Genomic DNA, 14,971 nt, shown 5'->3' with positions numbered 1-14,971 from the left:
TAGTATATCCTTTATAGCTGCCGGTTAGTTCAACCGTAATTTAGCTTTATTTATTTTATATTTAGTTTTACGAAAATAGCCGCCTAATTACTTATTAAATTTTAAAAAGGTCCTGTTTCGTTTTTTTAATAGTCGCAGTTCGGTAACCTTCGAACTTCTACCGCTCGATATCGCAAACTATCTTTTTAACTTGATCGCGCTTTTTAATTACTAATGCGTATATTTTATATACTTCGCGTCGGGTTTCTATCGCCTAAATAAGTTTTAAGCCGTACGTTTCCCTAATACGGTATTCTTTTATATTTGTGTAGAGAAACGGCCCTATTTCCAGTGCCTAAAGCTTAAAGAGTTTGGTAGTAAAAATATATTAGATCTAAAAAATAAAGCGAAAAGTATACTAAGAAAGAACGGGAGAGAATAGATTAAAAGGTAAACTCGCGAGGTTTACTCTTTTATTACGCCGGTATTCGCTAGATCTTGCGAACCAAGCTACCGGGACCTGCTATGCTATTAAAATGCGGTTAATAAAGAGCTAACTAGCTCGAGGGCCACCAGTATCGTTCATCACCCCTTTCGAGTTGCTATCCTTTTATAATATAGGATTACCCGTTATTTATAAAACAGGATAATATCGTGAAGCTATTAAGAATAGCCTCTAATCGCTGATCGCACGGGCTGGGCCGAGCCTAAGGAGCATGAGATGGCGGACACTTAAAATAGGCCACTCCGCACACCATGTCAGCCTATTGCCCATAGGCAGGTCGGCCGCTTAGCGACTTAGAGCGTAATACGTATACGACATAGTTATTAAGGCAAAATGGAAATGAAAGCGCCAGGACGACTGTGCGCCAGGTTCGCTGAGCCGTATATACCATTTTATACTGAACTCGTTCTACTATAAGGGTCTGAGCGACTCTACTACTGGCTAGGAATGATTAGACTTGACATAAAGTGCCCTAGAACGAAAAGGCTGCGGGTACTCGGGCTAATCGCCCCCGCTTAATAACGGCGCGTAGAAATCAAGCCAGTTTATACGTAAATATAACAATGTCCCCTTACCATAGCTAACCGTTAAGTCGTAATACTCCTAAATAAAATTATTATTCCGCTCAGGCTCGCGTAAACGCAAATAATCTCCTACCCCCGAATTATTACCGATTAACGTTAACCGACACCTTCGAAAGAAGATCAAGCACCTCTACCTAAACCGACCGCCACCTTCGTTCTAGGATAACCTCGGCAAATCCCGTTCGTCCGTAACGCGCTATACGAACTAAATCGAAAAACGTAATCGAGTAGCCGAGAATACCTACGATTTATTATCCTAAAATAACGAGGGTTAGCCGGTTATTCTAGCCCGTTTTAAAACATTTCTAGCCGTTAACGTCTACGCGTCTACACCAAATTAAACGCTTTTTAAAAGAAAGAGGCCCGAATTTTTTAAATTATAAAGGCGTACTTTACTATATTACTACTCCCTATCTCGTATAGCATAGCAAAATCCCGCAATATGAGCTAATCCAGCCCTAAGCGACGGAAGCGCGGTTCGTAATTATTAACGAAGCGTAGCTCTAACACGACAAGTATTAAAAGTACCGGACCATATAACCGTACTTTTTAACAAAATTTTATCGACTATAATATTTTCTTTATAAAAATAAATACCTAAATAACAGCACTACTCCACTTCCCGATAATCTCGAGGAGATTAGAGCGATTCTTGCCTAACCTCGACTATTATTATTTCCTTCGCGTTTTACGAACGAGACTTTAAGAAATTTAAAATAGAGGACGCGTACGTAACGAAGGAGTGGAAGATTTTTAATATAATCCCTCTTATTAAAGGGACGTCGCAGACCGTAAATATATATCCGGACAAATACCTTTTAATAACCTCGATCATCTGACCAATAACTCACTTATATCTGGGATTCTAAACCGTTACTACGGTGCTTACTTAGAGCAACTCGACCGAAAAGTACGTGCCGATCTTAATAGGCTTGTTATCCCCTTTCACCTAATATAATTATTTAATCATGCTAAATAATCTTCTCGCCGTAAGGCGCTAATAGCTCGGCTATTATCGTAATACGGCAAGCGAATTATAACGGCGCTCTTAATACGAGAAGGATATAAAGCATTCTTTAGTACGGAAACTCTAAGCTATAATACGACGGAAACTTATTTAATTATATCGACATATTCCTCTAGTATATTTAAAATGTTTATTAACTATACTAAACAGTCGACGCAACTTATTAGGCCGCTTAGAATATATAATAGCCTATTTAAACTTATAGGCTTTAATTAATAACATTAGAAGCTTTTAATAAGGGCTTATAACTTATTATAATAGTCTAGGTTAGACGAAACACCGGAGGGACGAGGCTATAAGGCTAGCAAATAGTAGGCTGCGCACAAGTTTTATATTAACCAAAGCTATAAGGCCTCCAACTACAGGCCCGCAACCTTACAAGGTTATAAATCATCTGCGGACAAGTTAGTAATAGATACGCCAATCACTAAACGTAAAAAGCTGGCGGTAATAAAAGGGCAGCCGATCCGGTTATCTTTCGAGGACGGGCGGTTTGGGTCAAGGTTACTAAATAACAGACTGAATAGTTTTCGCAGCTAAGATATCGATATGTGATCGACGGCTAATAAAATGCTTTAATTCGCATAGAGTCCGACCCTCTCTCCTTCCGTGGACGGTAATAATAAAGTACAAAGTAAGTGGTGAAATATCCTATTATAACGTCGCCCTGTACCAAATAAGTAAGCTCGATAACGTAAGGCCCTCGGCGGCCATATACTCCTGTTCGTATTAAAAAAAGGTAACGATACGCTTAGTATCTCTGTATGATCGTATTAATAAGGTTTTATTATAATTATTTGTTTCGTCTATTATTCCGTATATTGCTTCTAGTATATACTCGAGATGTGCCTACTACGCTGTGCGTAGAATTGACCGCTAAATACCCTATTGGCGTAAGCCGGAATCTAACGTATTTCAGGTTTTTATAATTAATAAACGAGCTATAATTACTTGTTATATATATATCCAGCGTTACAAATAATACAAATTGTTTTTATTAATTAGTATTTAACCTTACAGTATTAATCCTTATCTTGATCTATAGCCGAAAAATTTATATAATATGTTCGTTACTAATATAAATAAGATCGGGTAGAACTAAACTATCTCCATAGTAATATCTAAGTTTAAAGTTATGGACGCCGTGCTCGAAGCTTTTTAGCCCCGCCTATTAAGATATTACCGGCCCTTTTAGTACTAAGCACGTAATTAATACTTTGTGGTCAACCTTATCGTTAATAGACTCACGAAGGGAGCTATTTTAAATATTATATCTTAATAGACGATTATGTATAAGGCAGAATATAATTAAACTATATTAATTATAATCGCTTCTCCAGTAATAATATTATATAATTATTATAGTTCGGAGGTAAGATTTATAGAGGACTCGTACGCCCTTTCTAATACTTCCGTATAACATCGCTAATAAAAAGTCTATTTAAAAAGGAAAAGTCGCCCCTTTAAAATAAGCTTTAGATCGTATCCTCGTGATTAAAAGCGTTCGTAGCTAGGTGCGGAAAGGTATTTCACTAGTCGCTATAAAGTATATGGCCGTTCTTAAAGCGAAAATATCGGTTTTTTAATTATAAAAACTAGGATCCGCTCGTGGCATGGATAATATAATGCCCGCTAACGCGCTACTATCGTGAATAACCTCTCTTTCATTATTAAGGACTCTTTTTTTTAAAATCGGAAAGTTTTATGTTTAAGTCCGAGTTCAGTAAAATATTTCTAATACTAATATCGTAATAAATAACCTTTTTTTAATAGACGTAAGTTAAACCCTTAATAGCTTTAAATACTTATTTTAATCTTTAAAGAGGAGGATATTAGGGTTATTTCGTAAATAAGCCTTAACTGAACTATTTAGCATGTATTCGATAAGGGACCGTCTTCGTATATCCCTTTTAAACGAATAATTCGAGGGTAATTTCCTAAAACTTTAAGAATTAATATCTTAGCCTCTAGACCTTTAAGAATTTAGTTCCTAAACTTCCGTCGATAAGACCCCGCTATCTATAAAGTTACCCGTGTCATTACGGGGTATTAAAGGAAACTTTAAAACAGTATCCGGTTCCCTATTAAAGATAGTAATAAAGGCGCTAAACCCGCTCGTAAGGATTTTTGCAATGTCGACACCGGTAAGGTACCAAGGGTGAAAAGTATCAAGGTTATTATTTTCTATGGTTGGCAATAGTAAGACAAATAATTGATTATAAGGAGAAGTAGGCTATATCGTTAGCGGGGGAAAAAATATTATTAATTAATAGAATTTTATACGAGTTCTGTTATTATATGATGTTCGCTTATTATTAATCCGATAAGTCCAGTATTACTATTCCCCGAAAAGAACGTAAAACTATAATATCGTTATAATTCGAAACTATAACGCAATACTATGAATTTGTTTCGTAGTATTACTTAATTATTATTATTCTACTTATTAAATATATCTCCACGTACTTTTACTACCTATTCTCTAGCTAAATCTAATATAGGATAAGTCTATCCTACTCTCCTTACACATCTCTCGTAAATCTGTTAGTATAGGTCTTGCTATCAGTAAAAAAAGTTCGCCTATAGAGATTAAATAAAGTTTCTTACCGTTAGTTACTAAAAGGATTTAATACTTAGGACAAATACCACTATAAATAGTACTAATTCTAAAGGAATTATTATCCTTCTAACCTAGATACCGTTAGTATCAGCTTTAGAATAGGAATAAGGACCCTCTATTTAATAACGTGCTTGGGATTATTAATAAAATGTTTATATCTTTTCTTATAAATCTAGCGCTTACATATTATAATAACCGGGAAACTAGAAAAAGTTAATAGAAATATATACTCGTTAAGTAATATAATTTAGTTTAAAATATAAAAGCTTGGAGTAATTAAAGAAACGGGAATAATAATACTTCCTATTTTTATAATAGTTATATAAGCTAATATTTAATAAGAACCGGTTATAAAATAGAGTTAGTAAAGTTTTAATCGCATATAAACATTTTTAAAGCAGACACTTATAAAAGTATAGTTCGTTAGTACTAACTACCCCGTAAATAAATTATAGCGTGATGTCCTCTATTTTCTAGCCTATATAGAGACCTTTCCTAAGTCGCTATAGAAACGTACCACTATTATCTCGACCTTCTTTAAAGTGCGATATAGCCCCGTTTTTTAAGCTATAAGGTATAGATACTCAAGAGGTACTTTTATAGGATAAGAACTTTAAAAGTAACGTTTAAAATAATTTATTAAATTATTAATCACGGTGCGTTAAATTATACTTAAGCAGCGTAAGAACCGCTCTAATCTCTTCGGGGTTATCGGGAGGTGAAGGGTACCGCCATCCGGATATTATATATACTGGATAAACCCTTCCGCTTTAGGATGGACTGGGCGAAATAATAGCAGATGCCACTAAGCTAGTGCACCGTGGGGTATTAATAAGCGCTATAGGGCGAGATTAAGTAGAACGCTCTATTAAAGCTCCTAGCGAAGACACCCCACAAGATTTTGAGACGTTGGCAAATGAGTTAGGAATAGATACACCAACCACCAAACTTAAGAAGGCGAGAGACAGGCAGTCTACTTAGCTTCATATTTAGTTTAATTAAAATAAGAGTTCGTAGACGGTATTAGACCTGCAATACAGTTCTAGTCTCCAGGATGTCTTGGGGTGGCCGCCCGGCTAGCAACGGCGTACTTTACACGACGAATAACAAGTCGTCACTGCGCATATTAACGAGGTTTCTTGCGCCCTTGAAAATATGCTATTCACAACTACTATAATTGATGTCGTCAAGCAAATCGATTACACTTCATGGCTGATTGGGGTAGTTATAATTCTTTATAAACGTCAATTCGCTGTTGACTATTTATGGAAAACAGCATTGATGGTTGGTGCTATACCTTATTTCCCGTCCGTTCTCAACTGCGTGAGGCCAGACGAATTCCTCCCAACATTCGCGCACACCAGATCTTCGGCCAGAGAACATTGTAGTCGACCAAGTCGATGCCTCATCTATAAGTATTTGGTTGTGCGATTTTAGTAGATCGACATGTGAGGGGCTTAGTTTAGATGGCGGTCGATTGCCGGACATACCCGTCTTTGATCCCCGAATGAAATGGGAATCAACGCCAGCAACCGATATCTTCAGTTTATGGTTAATTTTTTACACCATTTAAACAGGACTTTGGCCGTTCAGAGATCGCCCACCTTTATGGAGTTCTATAGAAGAGAAACAGGCTTATAAGGCTCAAGTAGATACATGGTTTATAAATGGGTATTTTCCTTTAGTGTCACATATCACCGGAGGAAACGGAATTAAAGGATACTAAGATCATAAATATAAGTCCGCCGAGTAGGTGCTAAATATGTTCGCGTTAAGATTGTCGCGTCGCCCCTATAGGAATGCACCACACACCTACCATTCTTCTATTTCACGGTCAACGACATTATTCTAGTGAGGCACCCATGAATCAAGGATTACGACAAGCGTTACCGTGCACCTTTCCAAGAATGGAAAGTGGTCTGAGCGAAGGATTTATCGGCTCGCCATCGGCGAAATCGTTTTCGTTACCAATTGCACCCATGCCTCGTACAGCAGGCACCGCTTCAGCTACCGCCTCCAAGCTGGCCTGCCAGGAAATACTACTAACCCACGGGATCCTGCCTAAGAACGTGCTGACGGTAATGGAGTGACCAACTGAAAATTATATTGCACTTGGTTAACTTAATACAGAAGGAGGTTGAAGAGGAACCCACACCACAATGTATTTGGGTAGCTAGCACCAAATGAATCACACTTCCGCGAGCGTCTCTGCACTGAGTATGTTCACATACACACACACACGATTTATTAACGCCTGGGCGGCGGAGCCGAAAGGGCAACTCGTGTAATCTACGGTACATGCTTGAATCGCTGGCTTGCCACCCAAAGTTCTTGCGTGGCTTGATTCCTGGGATCATTGATCATGGGACGTTGCATCATATATAAGCATATGTTCAATCCAAGCCACTTTAAGTGAACCCTTAATTGGTTCTGCACATTGATGGGAACCCGGTTCTAGCCTCCGTTTGCTGTCTAAAGGACATCCACCCAGTTGCAGGTCGAATAGTCGTGCGGGAGCATGCAAGCCTTCAAGCCTGATATCCTCAGAGCATATTTGCAATAACAAATGGCAGAGTATCTACCGGTCTCAATTACAGATTGAGATCATGTGCGTCTTGATAGAGGTGTGCAAGTGGTGCACCGAGCTGAATGACCACGATATCCAGCCAATGAGATCGTGTAGTAATAGCTAGCTACATCATTGCAAACGGTTACACAGCATTGATATATCTGCACGTTCAATTGGCCCCGTTCATTGTAGAGATAAGTGCTGCATGGTAGCAAATTTTATCACACCTGGCAGAGTGCCTATTGGACAGCATTGGACAACGGAGCATGAGGATTCACATTCTGCCTAAGCCCACCCCTGCTATGAAATATTAGGACCTTTGTTGGTCTGTCAATTTCTGGTCGACCTTAAATGGTGCATCTAACTCGTCGCCCCTTCGTCGGTGTCTCTCCATTCCACCCACTTCGCGGATCACCCCATTTCTTGCCTCCCCTTTCAGTACGCTCAATTTTCAACCTCGGGGATTATTCTTTGCATTAGCACCATGTCTGTGAACTCTTTGTCTTTGAAGACAATCCAGCGCAATCTGAATAAGGTGGGGCAGGACTTATGGAAAGCCAATATTCCAGAAGTTGAGCTTGAGGAGATATTCAAGGAGTTACTATCTTTGAAGACTCAAGTCGCTGTCCAGAGAACATTACAAGCTACTGCAACCCTCCTACGGGAGCATCCCAGCACGAAGGCTCTTCCAAAGCAGCAGGCTACGAAGGTTAAGCACTTCATTCGCTTCGTCTTTCGACGAGACAGCGGGGAAGGAAGTCGGCAAAAGCAGCTACGCGCATTTGATTGTGATACATTGAAATTCCTGGGGCTATCGTATTCGACCCAAGATATCATCAAGATGGACGCCACAGAATTTGAAGTCTTGCTAAAGTATGGTTCGAGATTCCTTGGTTATTGTAACATTGGTTGTCTGTTGTATCGTCCCGATGACAGAAGCTGTGGACGCTGAGTTCAAGGACGCCGATAACGGATCTTATGATGAGTTTCTTCAAGGTATAAAATACGGCACTCTAGAATAGAGCGATGCTAACTATACTAGCGCATTCTATACGACGACTACAAGTGCGCAAACGAAAATACGATGAAGTCGAAAGCCACCAGTCATCAGCAATGGCACTCGATACGGGGCCGACTGAAGATGCACCACCACCTCTGGCGGGCGGGCAAGTGAAGAAAGCAGCAGAATCGGCCAATATCAAACCAACGTCATACCACGGAGATGTATTCATTGTCGACAAAACAGAGGCACGGAAAGCACTGTTGTCCGATGAGGATGTTTGGGAAGTGTGGCTCACAAATCCCAAAAACAAATACAACGCCCATGATGAAAAAAAGAGATCGTTTCTCACGCTTTGGGTATCAGAGTCAATGGGCCAAGAATTGGGCAGTCGAAGTAAATTGATGTAGTTAGCTTAAAGAATGCCCTGCTTTACAAGTGCACTCTGAAGATCAGAGAATGTTTCTAGCTTTGGAAATGGTGCACCCTCGTTGTAAATGTCATGCCCATTTGCATGCCGACCATGCGACTCATTCGACTTGCACACACGTGACTCGCCATGAACAGACTCGAACGTCCAGCCAGTCTGCCTGGTGGGGACGCATGCATTTAAAGTCGATATATCAGCATTATAGTTCCTCTGGGAGGACGAGCTCCAGCATATGTGCATTGTTTTGCCCCAATGACCTGGAGTGCAACAAGCGTCGAGAGATTGTTTGTATCCAGGTATGTAGCGAGATCTTGAAGAAATGCGCTGCCGACCTGTGATAGATCAGGCACAGGGCCCATCTGATACTCATATGGATGGAAGCCGTGATCTGTAAGAACGAATACGTGCCCGTGTACGTTGTTCAGGTTCGTCGTCTTGATTATACTGGGCTTGGCCCATCGACATCGTGGTGTATCGTAGTTCACCCAAGCAAGGCCGTATTTTCAGGGATAACGAAATGGGAGTGCGCCAGATGGATTCCAAATATTGTATGGGCGCGGTGACGAACGAAGAGTGCGGCAAGATCTTGAAGGTGTAGATCAGAAATTGCTGGCTGTTGCGAGTCGTCAGGAAGTGTGTTGTAACTAATTAAATCAGTTGGAGAACAGTGAGACTTGATTTAAGCTCGTAACGCACATGTCGCGACTTTCCAATAGGTCACTTTCCCGTAATTCCTGATTGAGGCCGGGAATACCTCTTCCCATGTAGGCCATGTTTTGTATCCAGATGCTCATACTCGTTGTCGACCGATGACGTGAGCTTGTTGATTAAAGGCTGTGGTCTGTCATGTCGCTCGCATGTAGAAACTAAGAGGTGAGGATGTGATGGGCGTGGGAATCGTTTGACGAGGCGGGGTTTGGGTATCTGCTGGAACCCGAAAATAGCCGGTAGGCTCAATGTCGGGTGCCAATGATCTCTGGTTGCAGGTATGGGTCTATTCACCATGACTTTTTTGACAACCGTCAATACAATGTCGGCGACGTTAGTTTCAAAATCCATATATTATTTGAATTGGAGTTGAATATGACAGACATGTCTAAGTACAATGGAAGTCTACAGAGAATGCATTCGTCATGGGTATGAGACCGGGGAATGAGAACAGTTAGACTTGCCTTGGGGTAAGCAAATGAGGGTGACACGGAATACAGTGCAGGCAAACAATTGGCACTAGAGAGGTAAGCAAAAAATGGACCAACCTCGTAAGTGAGTAAAGTGGCCGCTGGCTAGATATGCTACTAAAAAAAACAGATACTGGCTTATTCCGTTGACCAATAATACCGTTTCTTTTGCAGGATATGGATCTGGAGGCTGTCTAACACACGGCTTATGCCATACCGGGTAGGATGCATGCAGTTGCTGGTTTGTAGGTCGGCCAATACCTTGCCAACTACCCTGTCCGTATGCGTTTCTTGTGAAGTACTTGGACATGCCCAGGAAGGAATCAACATGTCCCAGGTTGTAGGATCTGCCTGAGATGAAAACTTCCAACACGCTTATATCTCCATGCAAGCCACTGCAGGGTTGCAGCCAGGGTCGAAGCTCTCACAACCAGGGACAACATGCAGCAGGAAGTATACAGTTGTTTGTACGAGTATTGGCCAATGGCTTGCTCGTTGCCCGGATCATGGAAGTACATGAGACATATCAATATACCTACTCTTTGGCCTATCGGCAAAAGAAACATCTATCAAGACATAAAATGTGCCAGACATGACCATTCGCAACGCCCCCATGCAAGCAATTGAGATTTGCACATACCAAGCTAACCTCGGCGGCGGCATCCAGCATGATGTGCCATCATGAATATATTACCAAGGTGACCACAACAAGTAGGCCAACGACTAAATTACTCGACATATCGACGTGACTCTCAGGATACAAGTATAACTCAATACTCGGGGACTGGCACAGTATTTCATCTGGAGCTCCCCTAGCCAGTGGCCTGAGAGGTTTTTATCTTCAGGGTCTATACCATATTGAAGAACTAGAGTCAGTCCACACTCTTTCTGTCTACCACAAACAATGTGGGAGAGACTTCGTCATGCAAGCCATTGCAGGAGGTTGCAGGTCAGTGAATCTCTTCCCACCCGGCACAGCATGCAGCGGCTCGCTCAGCACCCCCTGACCATAAGAGACCAATGTGATTGATATTCTTAGTATTGGTCTTACTAGGTCGGATGATGGCCATGTATGGATATATACCGTTTTTAGGCAAACCAATAGGGGCTGCAGCTCGGGGGTGAATCCTTCCCGAATCGATGGAGGGTAAGGACGGCGTCGTCTCGAATCAAACTAGATAGGACTCGAACGGTATAAGTTTCCTTCTATTTCTGCTCACAGGCTGCCCCGAGTCATCTTTTTCATTCACTTCCTCAATTCTAGCGAATACTTTCCAGATCAGCATCGCTACCAGAAGGCCACGTAGCTGCTATCAATACATAGTCAACGTCTCTTCAGTATCGCTATCCACCGTCACAGATAAGTCACCAGTGAGTGTATACTTACACCCACACAATTTCCTCCACTATCAAGCATTACTAACCCAGGTTACTAGTCTGTATCATTATCACCGCTCATCTATACGTCTGCCGTCGAATTAAGATCACCATGTCAAACAATAAAGAAAGCGACGGTCTGAAGGAGGAGCAGAAGAAAGAGGAGCAGAAGAAGGAGAAGCAGAAGAAGGAGAAGCAGAAAAAGGAGGAAAAGCAGAGGAATCATGATGATACAATCCCTATAGACCAGGTCATGAGTGACGATGGTACAAGATGGAGTCTATGAACCATCCTACGCGGAGTGGGGTACCACGAATGGGCCGACGTTTCTCCGCACGGCCAACTCGCCGTTGCCCGAACACCTCCATGACTCAACACAGCCTTAGGCTCACATGTTCTATTCATGTATTTATAAACCCCATAGCCGACAAAAGATTACTTTTCGATAAATCCCCTTATTCTTCTGCCACTCGAGAGAATCTTCCACCATAGAAGCAGTAATTCAGACAATTTCTATATCCCCCGAGCTTAGCGACCATGTATCTATACTTAGCTCTGTAGAAATTAACAACGAAATAGCACAACCTCTTCTTATAAAACAGAGTTAAGGCGTAAAGCCCAAGGACGTTAGAGTATCTACAATTAAGTGGCCGCAGCTATTCAATTCTATCTTTAACCAAGCTTTTAAGGAGGTCATTCATGAAGTAGTAAGGCTCTGTCCCTAAACTAATTCTCTAATTAACTAAAGCAGAGATCCACCGTTAAGGCTGCGCACCTTAACCTCTAAGTTATACGTCCTAATACTCTCTTATTTGCGTCGGGAGGACTCACTTTAGATAAAAAAATAGCTATACTTAATTTTATTTATAATCAAGTCGTTTAATCTCGTTGTAAAGGTTGCTTTTAATAAACGTAGCGAGCCTCTTTATTATATAGATTGGAAATCTTAGTTATATATCATATAGCCAGGGTATGCTTTGTATATAATGGAGGGAAGGATTTTATTTATTACGATTTTATATATAAAGAAACTATCCTAGCTATTTAAGAAGTCCTATATATTAATAAAAAGCTCGTCGTCAAGGTCTTAAGTTATTAATACGTCGAGGAAACTCGTGGTGTTATCTTATCTTATCGAGTGATCATTCGTGACTTGTATAATTTCTTCCCCGGTAATACCCGTATTATATAACCTTGATAGTATAATATCTTGATCATTACCACGGTAATCCATATCTGACTGAATATCCCTTAAGTCCACTCGTTTAGCGTTCTATTAAATTAATAGTGAGGTGTAAGCAGGGAATAGTACGTCTCTAGGAATACGCTTTATATTTTCTCTCTACGGGATAAGTGGAGGTAAAAAGGGCCTATCGAGCGCGGGTAAAAATGCGGAAATAAGCGCTCGCGTCGTTATACTAGCCGTGTTCCCGTTCTTTTTACGTTTTTTAAAGCTAGAGGCTATATTTATATATATATCTTCTTACTTAATAACGAGCTAATATCTCTCTTTATTTTTTTAGACTAAAGGTGGGGAAACGTTAAGCCTGTTAATTTACCTTAATAATATTAAATTAAATAGATTAATACCAGCGTTCGGATCGTAATAAGAGACTCTCTAAACTTAATTCGCGACATAATTCTTTATAACTAGTAAGGAATAAGATTCTATATTCTTTTAAAAGGGTCGCGATTTACTCTCTTCCCAGCAGGTAGTAGAGGCTCGTAGCGGGATTAAAGAGGTATAAGTTCTTTAAGACGTGGATATTATCGCTAAGTATGCCCTCGTAAACCGTTTTCGTGATCTCGTAGCCGTCGTTTTTAAAATAGCTAGCTACGCTCTATCGAAAGTTGACCACTACTTGAATTAGATCGGTATTAGTTTGGAAAGGGTAACTCACTACTATATATATAATTTATAAGAAGTTCTTAAGGACTAATCCGCTTAGCTACGGCCTCTACCAAGCTATTAATCTGATAAGCTGACTTTTCCGGGCGGTACTCGATAGCTAACAGTAGGTTATCATTCCCCTATTCGTGGTACTGCAGGATCCGGAGGTATCGAAGCAGATATTCCCAAATCTAATCCTTAATCTTAGCCCAGTCTCGCTGCTTATTCCTTATTTTAGCGATTGTAATAATTGCCTCCTCTACGCTTCTAGCACCTCCTGCCAACCGGCTTAGGATAGCCAGCTCAGGGCCTGCGTAGTTTTTACACTGGCTAAACTAGGACCGGCCGGTTTTGAACTTTTGGACCGTAAAGGACGCGGGACTCTCATCCCGGAGGTTATCTACGACCCCGTTATGACGGGACTGACTCTCTGTTGAGCTACCCCGTGGTCCGCACGCTGTCTTGCGATTAAAGTACTGTCGGTAGCCCCTTGCTCGCTCGCTACTATATTTATATTTACTAACTCGCCGTATTCCGTAGGTAAAGAGACTTGCTTTCTTAATATAACACGTTAGGCTTTACGGTATGGTTTTCACGAATATAACTGCCGAGGCTGTTAGCTTTACTTCTATTACGTAGCTATAAAGACTTACCCGCTATTAAGCTATTTGCCAGGCTTATACTAAGTATTATAAAATTTGCGGATAACTTCTGCGGCTTTCGGAGCTTTATTACAGCACGAATAACCCTATAATTTACACAGCTTAATCTCTTTATCCAATAGTTGTAATATCTTTAAAGGGTTAATATAAATCTTCACGGCTACTTAATAATATCGTGTCGAATAAACAAAATATACAAAAGCTTCCGGCGTCTCGAACTTGACAGTACGTACTTATTTATTAGTGATCAAGATATATAATATAGCTATAAAATGTTTTTAAGTATAGAATAATCGATTCTGTTCCTTAAATACCTCGAAGCAAAGAACGGATTATAAAATACTATAAACTAATATTCACTTAAAATTCACTTTTATATATAACGATCAGCTTCGCTATACTAACGTAGCCTATATTAAAAGTTAGTTTCAACCACGTTAATATAACCGCCCTTAGCTTAACTTAGGTTATATCTATTACTACCGTTACAGGGGAGGATACCGGTAAGTATCCGTAATATATACACCGGTATCCACTGAAGTTTATTATATTACCGCTTACCGGTCATGCTATGCCGGTAGTAATAAATAGGATTCTCTCTATATTAATTTATTTAAGCTCGATAATAGCTATATAATTCCGTCTAGGATCGTGTAGAGATTAGAACCGGAAAGATGCTAGTCTTAAAGACCTGTCCCAACCGATATAAGCCTCCGGGCCTTCCTGTACGGCTTATAAAATAATATATTCCTTTATTTCCTCACTTTTACCTCACCACTACCTTATTCCTGCCTCGCTCTCGTATTTAGATTATTAACCTTAATATTACCTATACCTTTCTAAAAATAGATATATATAGTTTATACTTTACGTTTACCTTATTCTTAACGATCTACTTATATGCGGCGGTATACGCCGCATAGTAGGTATATTATATAAAACGATATATAATCGCCTTTATTCCTTTCGTTTATTTAGGTCCTACCGTTTTATTCTTTATATAGGCGCATAATAATATAGCATAGACGGTACGGCTATAGACTTGGGGATCCTATTACATCGTGCTCGATATATATGCACATTTCCTTTTCTAATACTAGGCTAATAGTTATAATTATTATTCGTTTTATAAATGCCTTTCAGCGACTA

The 14,971-nt window shown here is 40.2% G+C and overlaps 2 protein-coding genes across 2 annotated transcripts; both read left to right on the top strand.

The window, feature by feature from the left end:
- Nucleotides 1–7,768: 7,768 nt before the first annotated feature.
- On the top strand, nt 7,769–8,694 carry PG994_003156 (uncharacterized protein; the record flags this gene model as incomplete). The annotated part of the gene is made up of 2 exons (XM_066854565.1): nt 7,769–8,195; nt 8,351–8,694. 2 exons carry the CDS (start codon nt 7,769–7,771, stop codon nt 8,692–8,694), a joined length of 771 nt encoding a protein of 256 aa, XP_066720420.1.
- Nucleotides 8,695–11,381: 2,687 nt separating this feature from the next.
- PG994_003155 (uncharacterized protein) lies at nt 11,382–11,877 on the top strand (the record flags this gene model as incomplete). Its single annotated transcript, XM_066854564.1, has 2 exons — nt 11,382–11,535; nt 11,831–11,877. 2 exons carry the CDS (start codon nt 11,382–11,384, stop codon nt 11,875–11,877), a joined length of 201 nt encoding a protein of 66 aa, XP_066720419.1.
- Between the last annotated feature and the right edge of the window lie 3,094 nt (nt 11,878–14,971).

This window comes from Apiospora phragmitis (assembly GCF_038363925.1).
Source record: "Apiospora phragmitis strain CBS 135458 chromosome Unknown utg000003l:1.0-2676785.0:1.0-2680665.0, whole genome shotgun sequence".
In the NCBI taxonomy this organism is placed as follows: domain Eukaryota; kingdom Fungi; phylum Ascomycota; class Sordariomycetes; order Amphisphaeriales; family Apiosporaceae; genus Apiospora; species Apiospora phragmitis.
The sequence above is the reverse complement of the archived record's forward strand: the minus strand, read 5'-3'. Positions and strand labels throughout refer to the sequence as shown.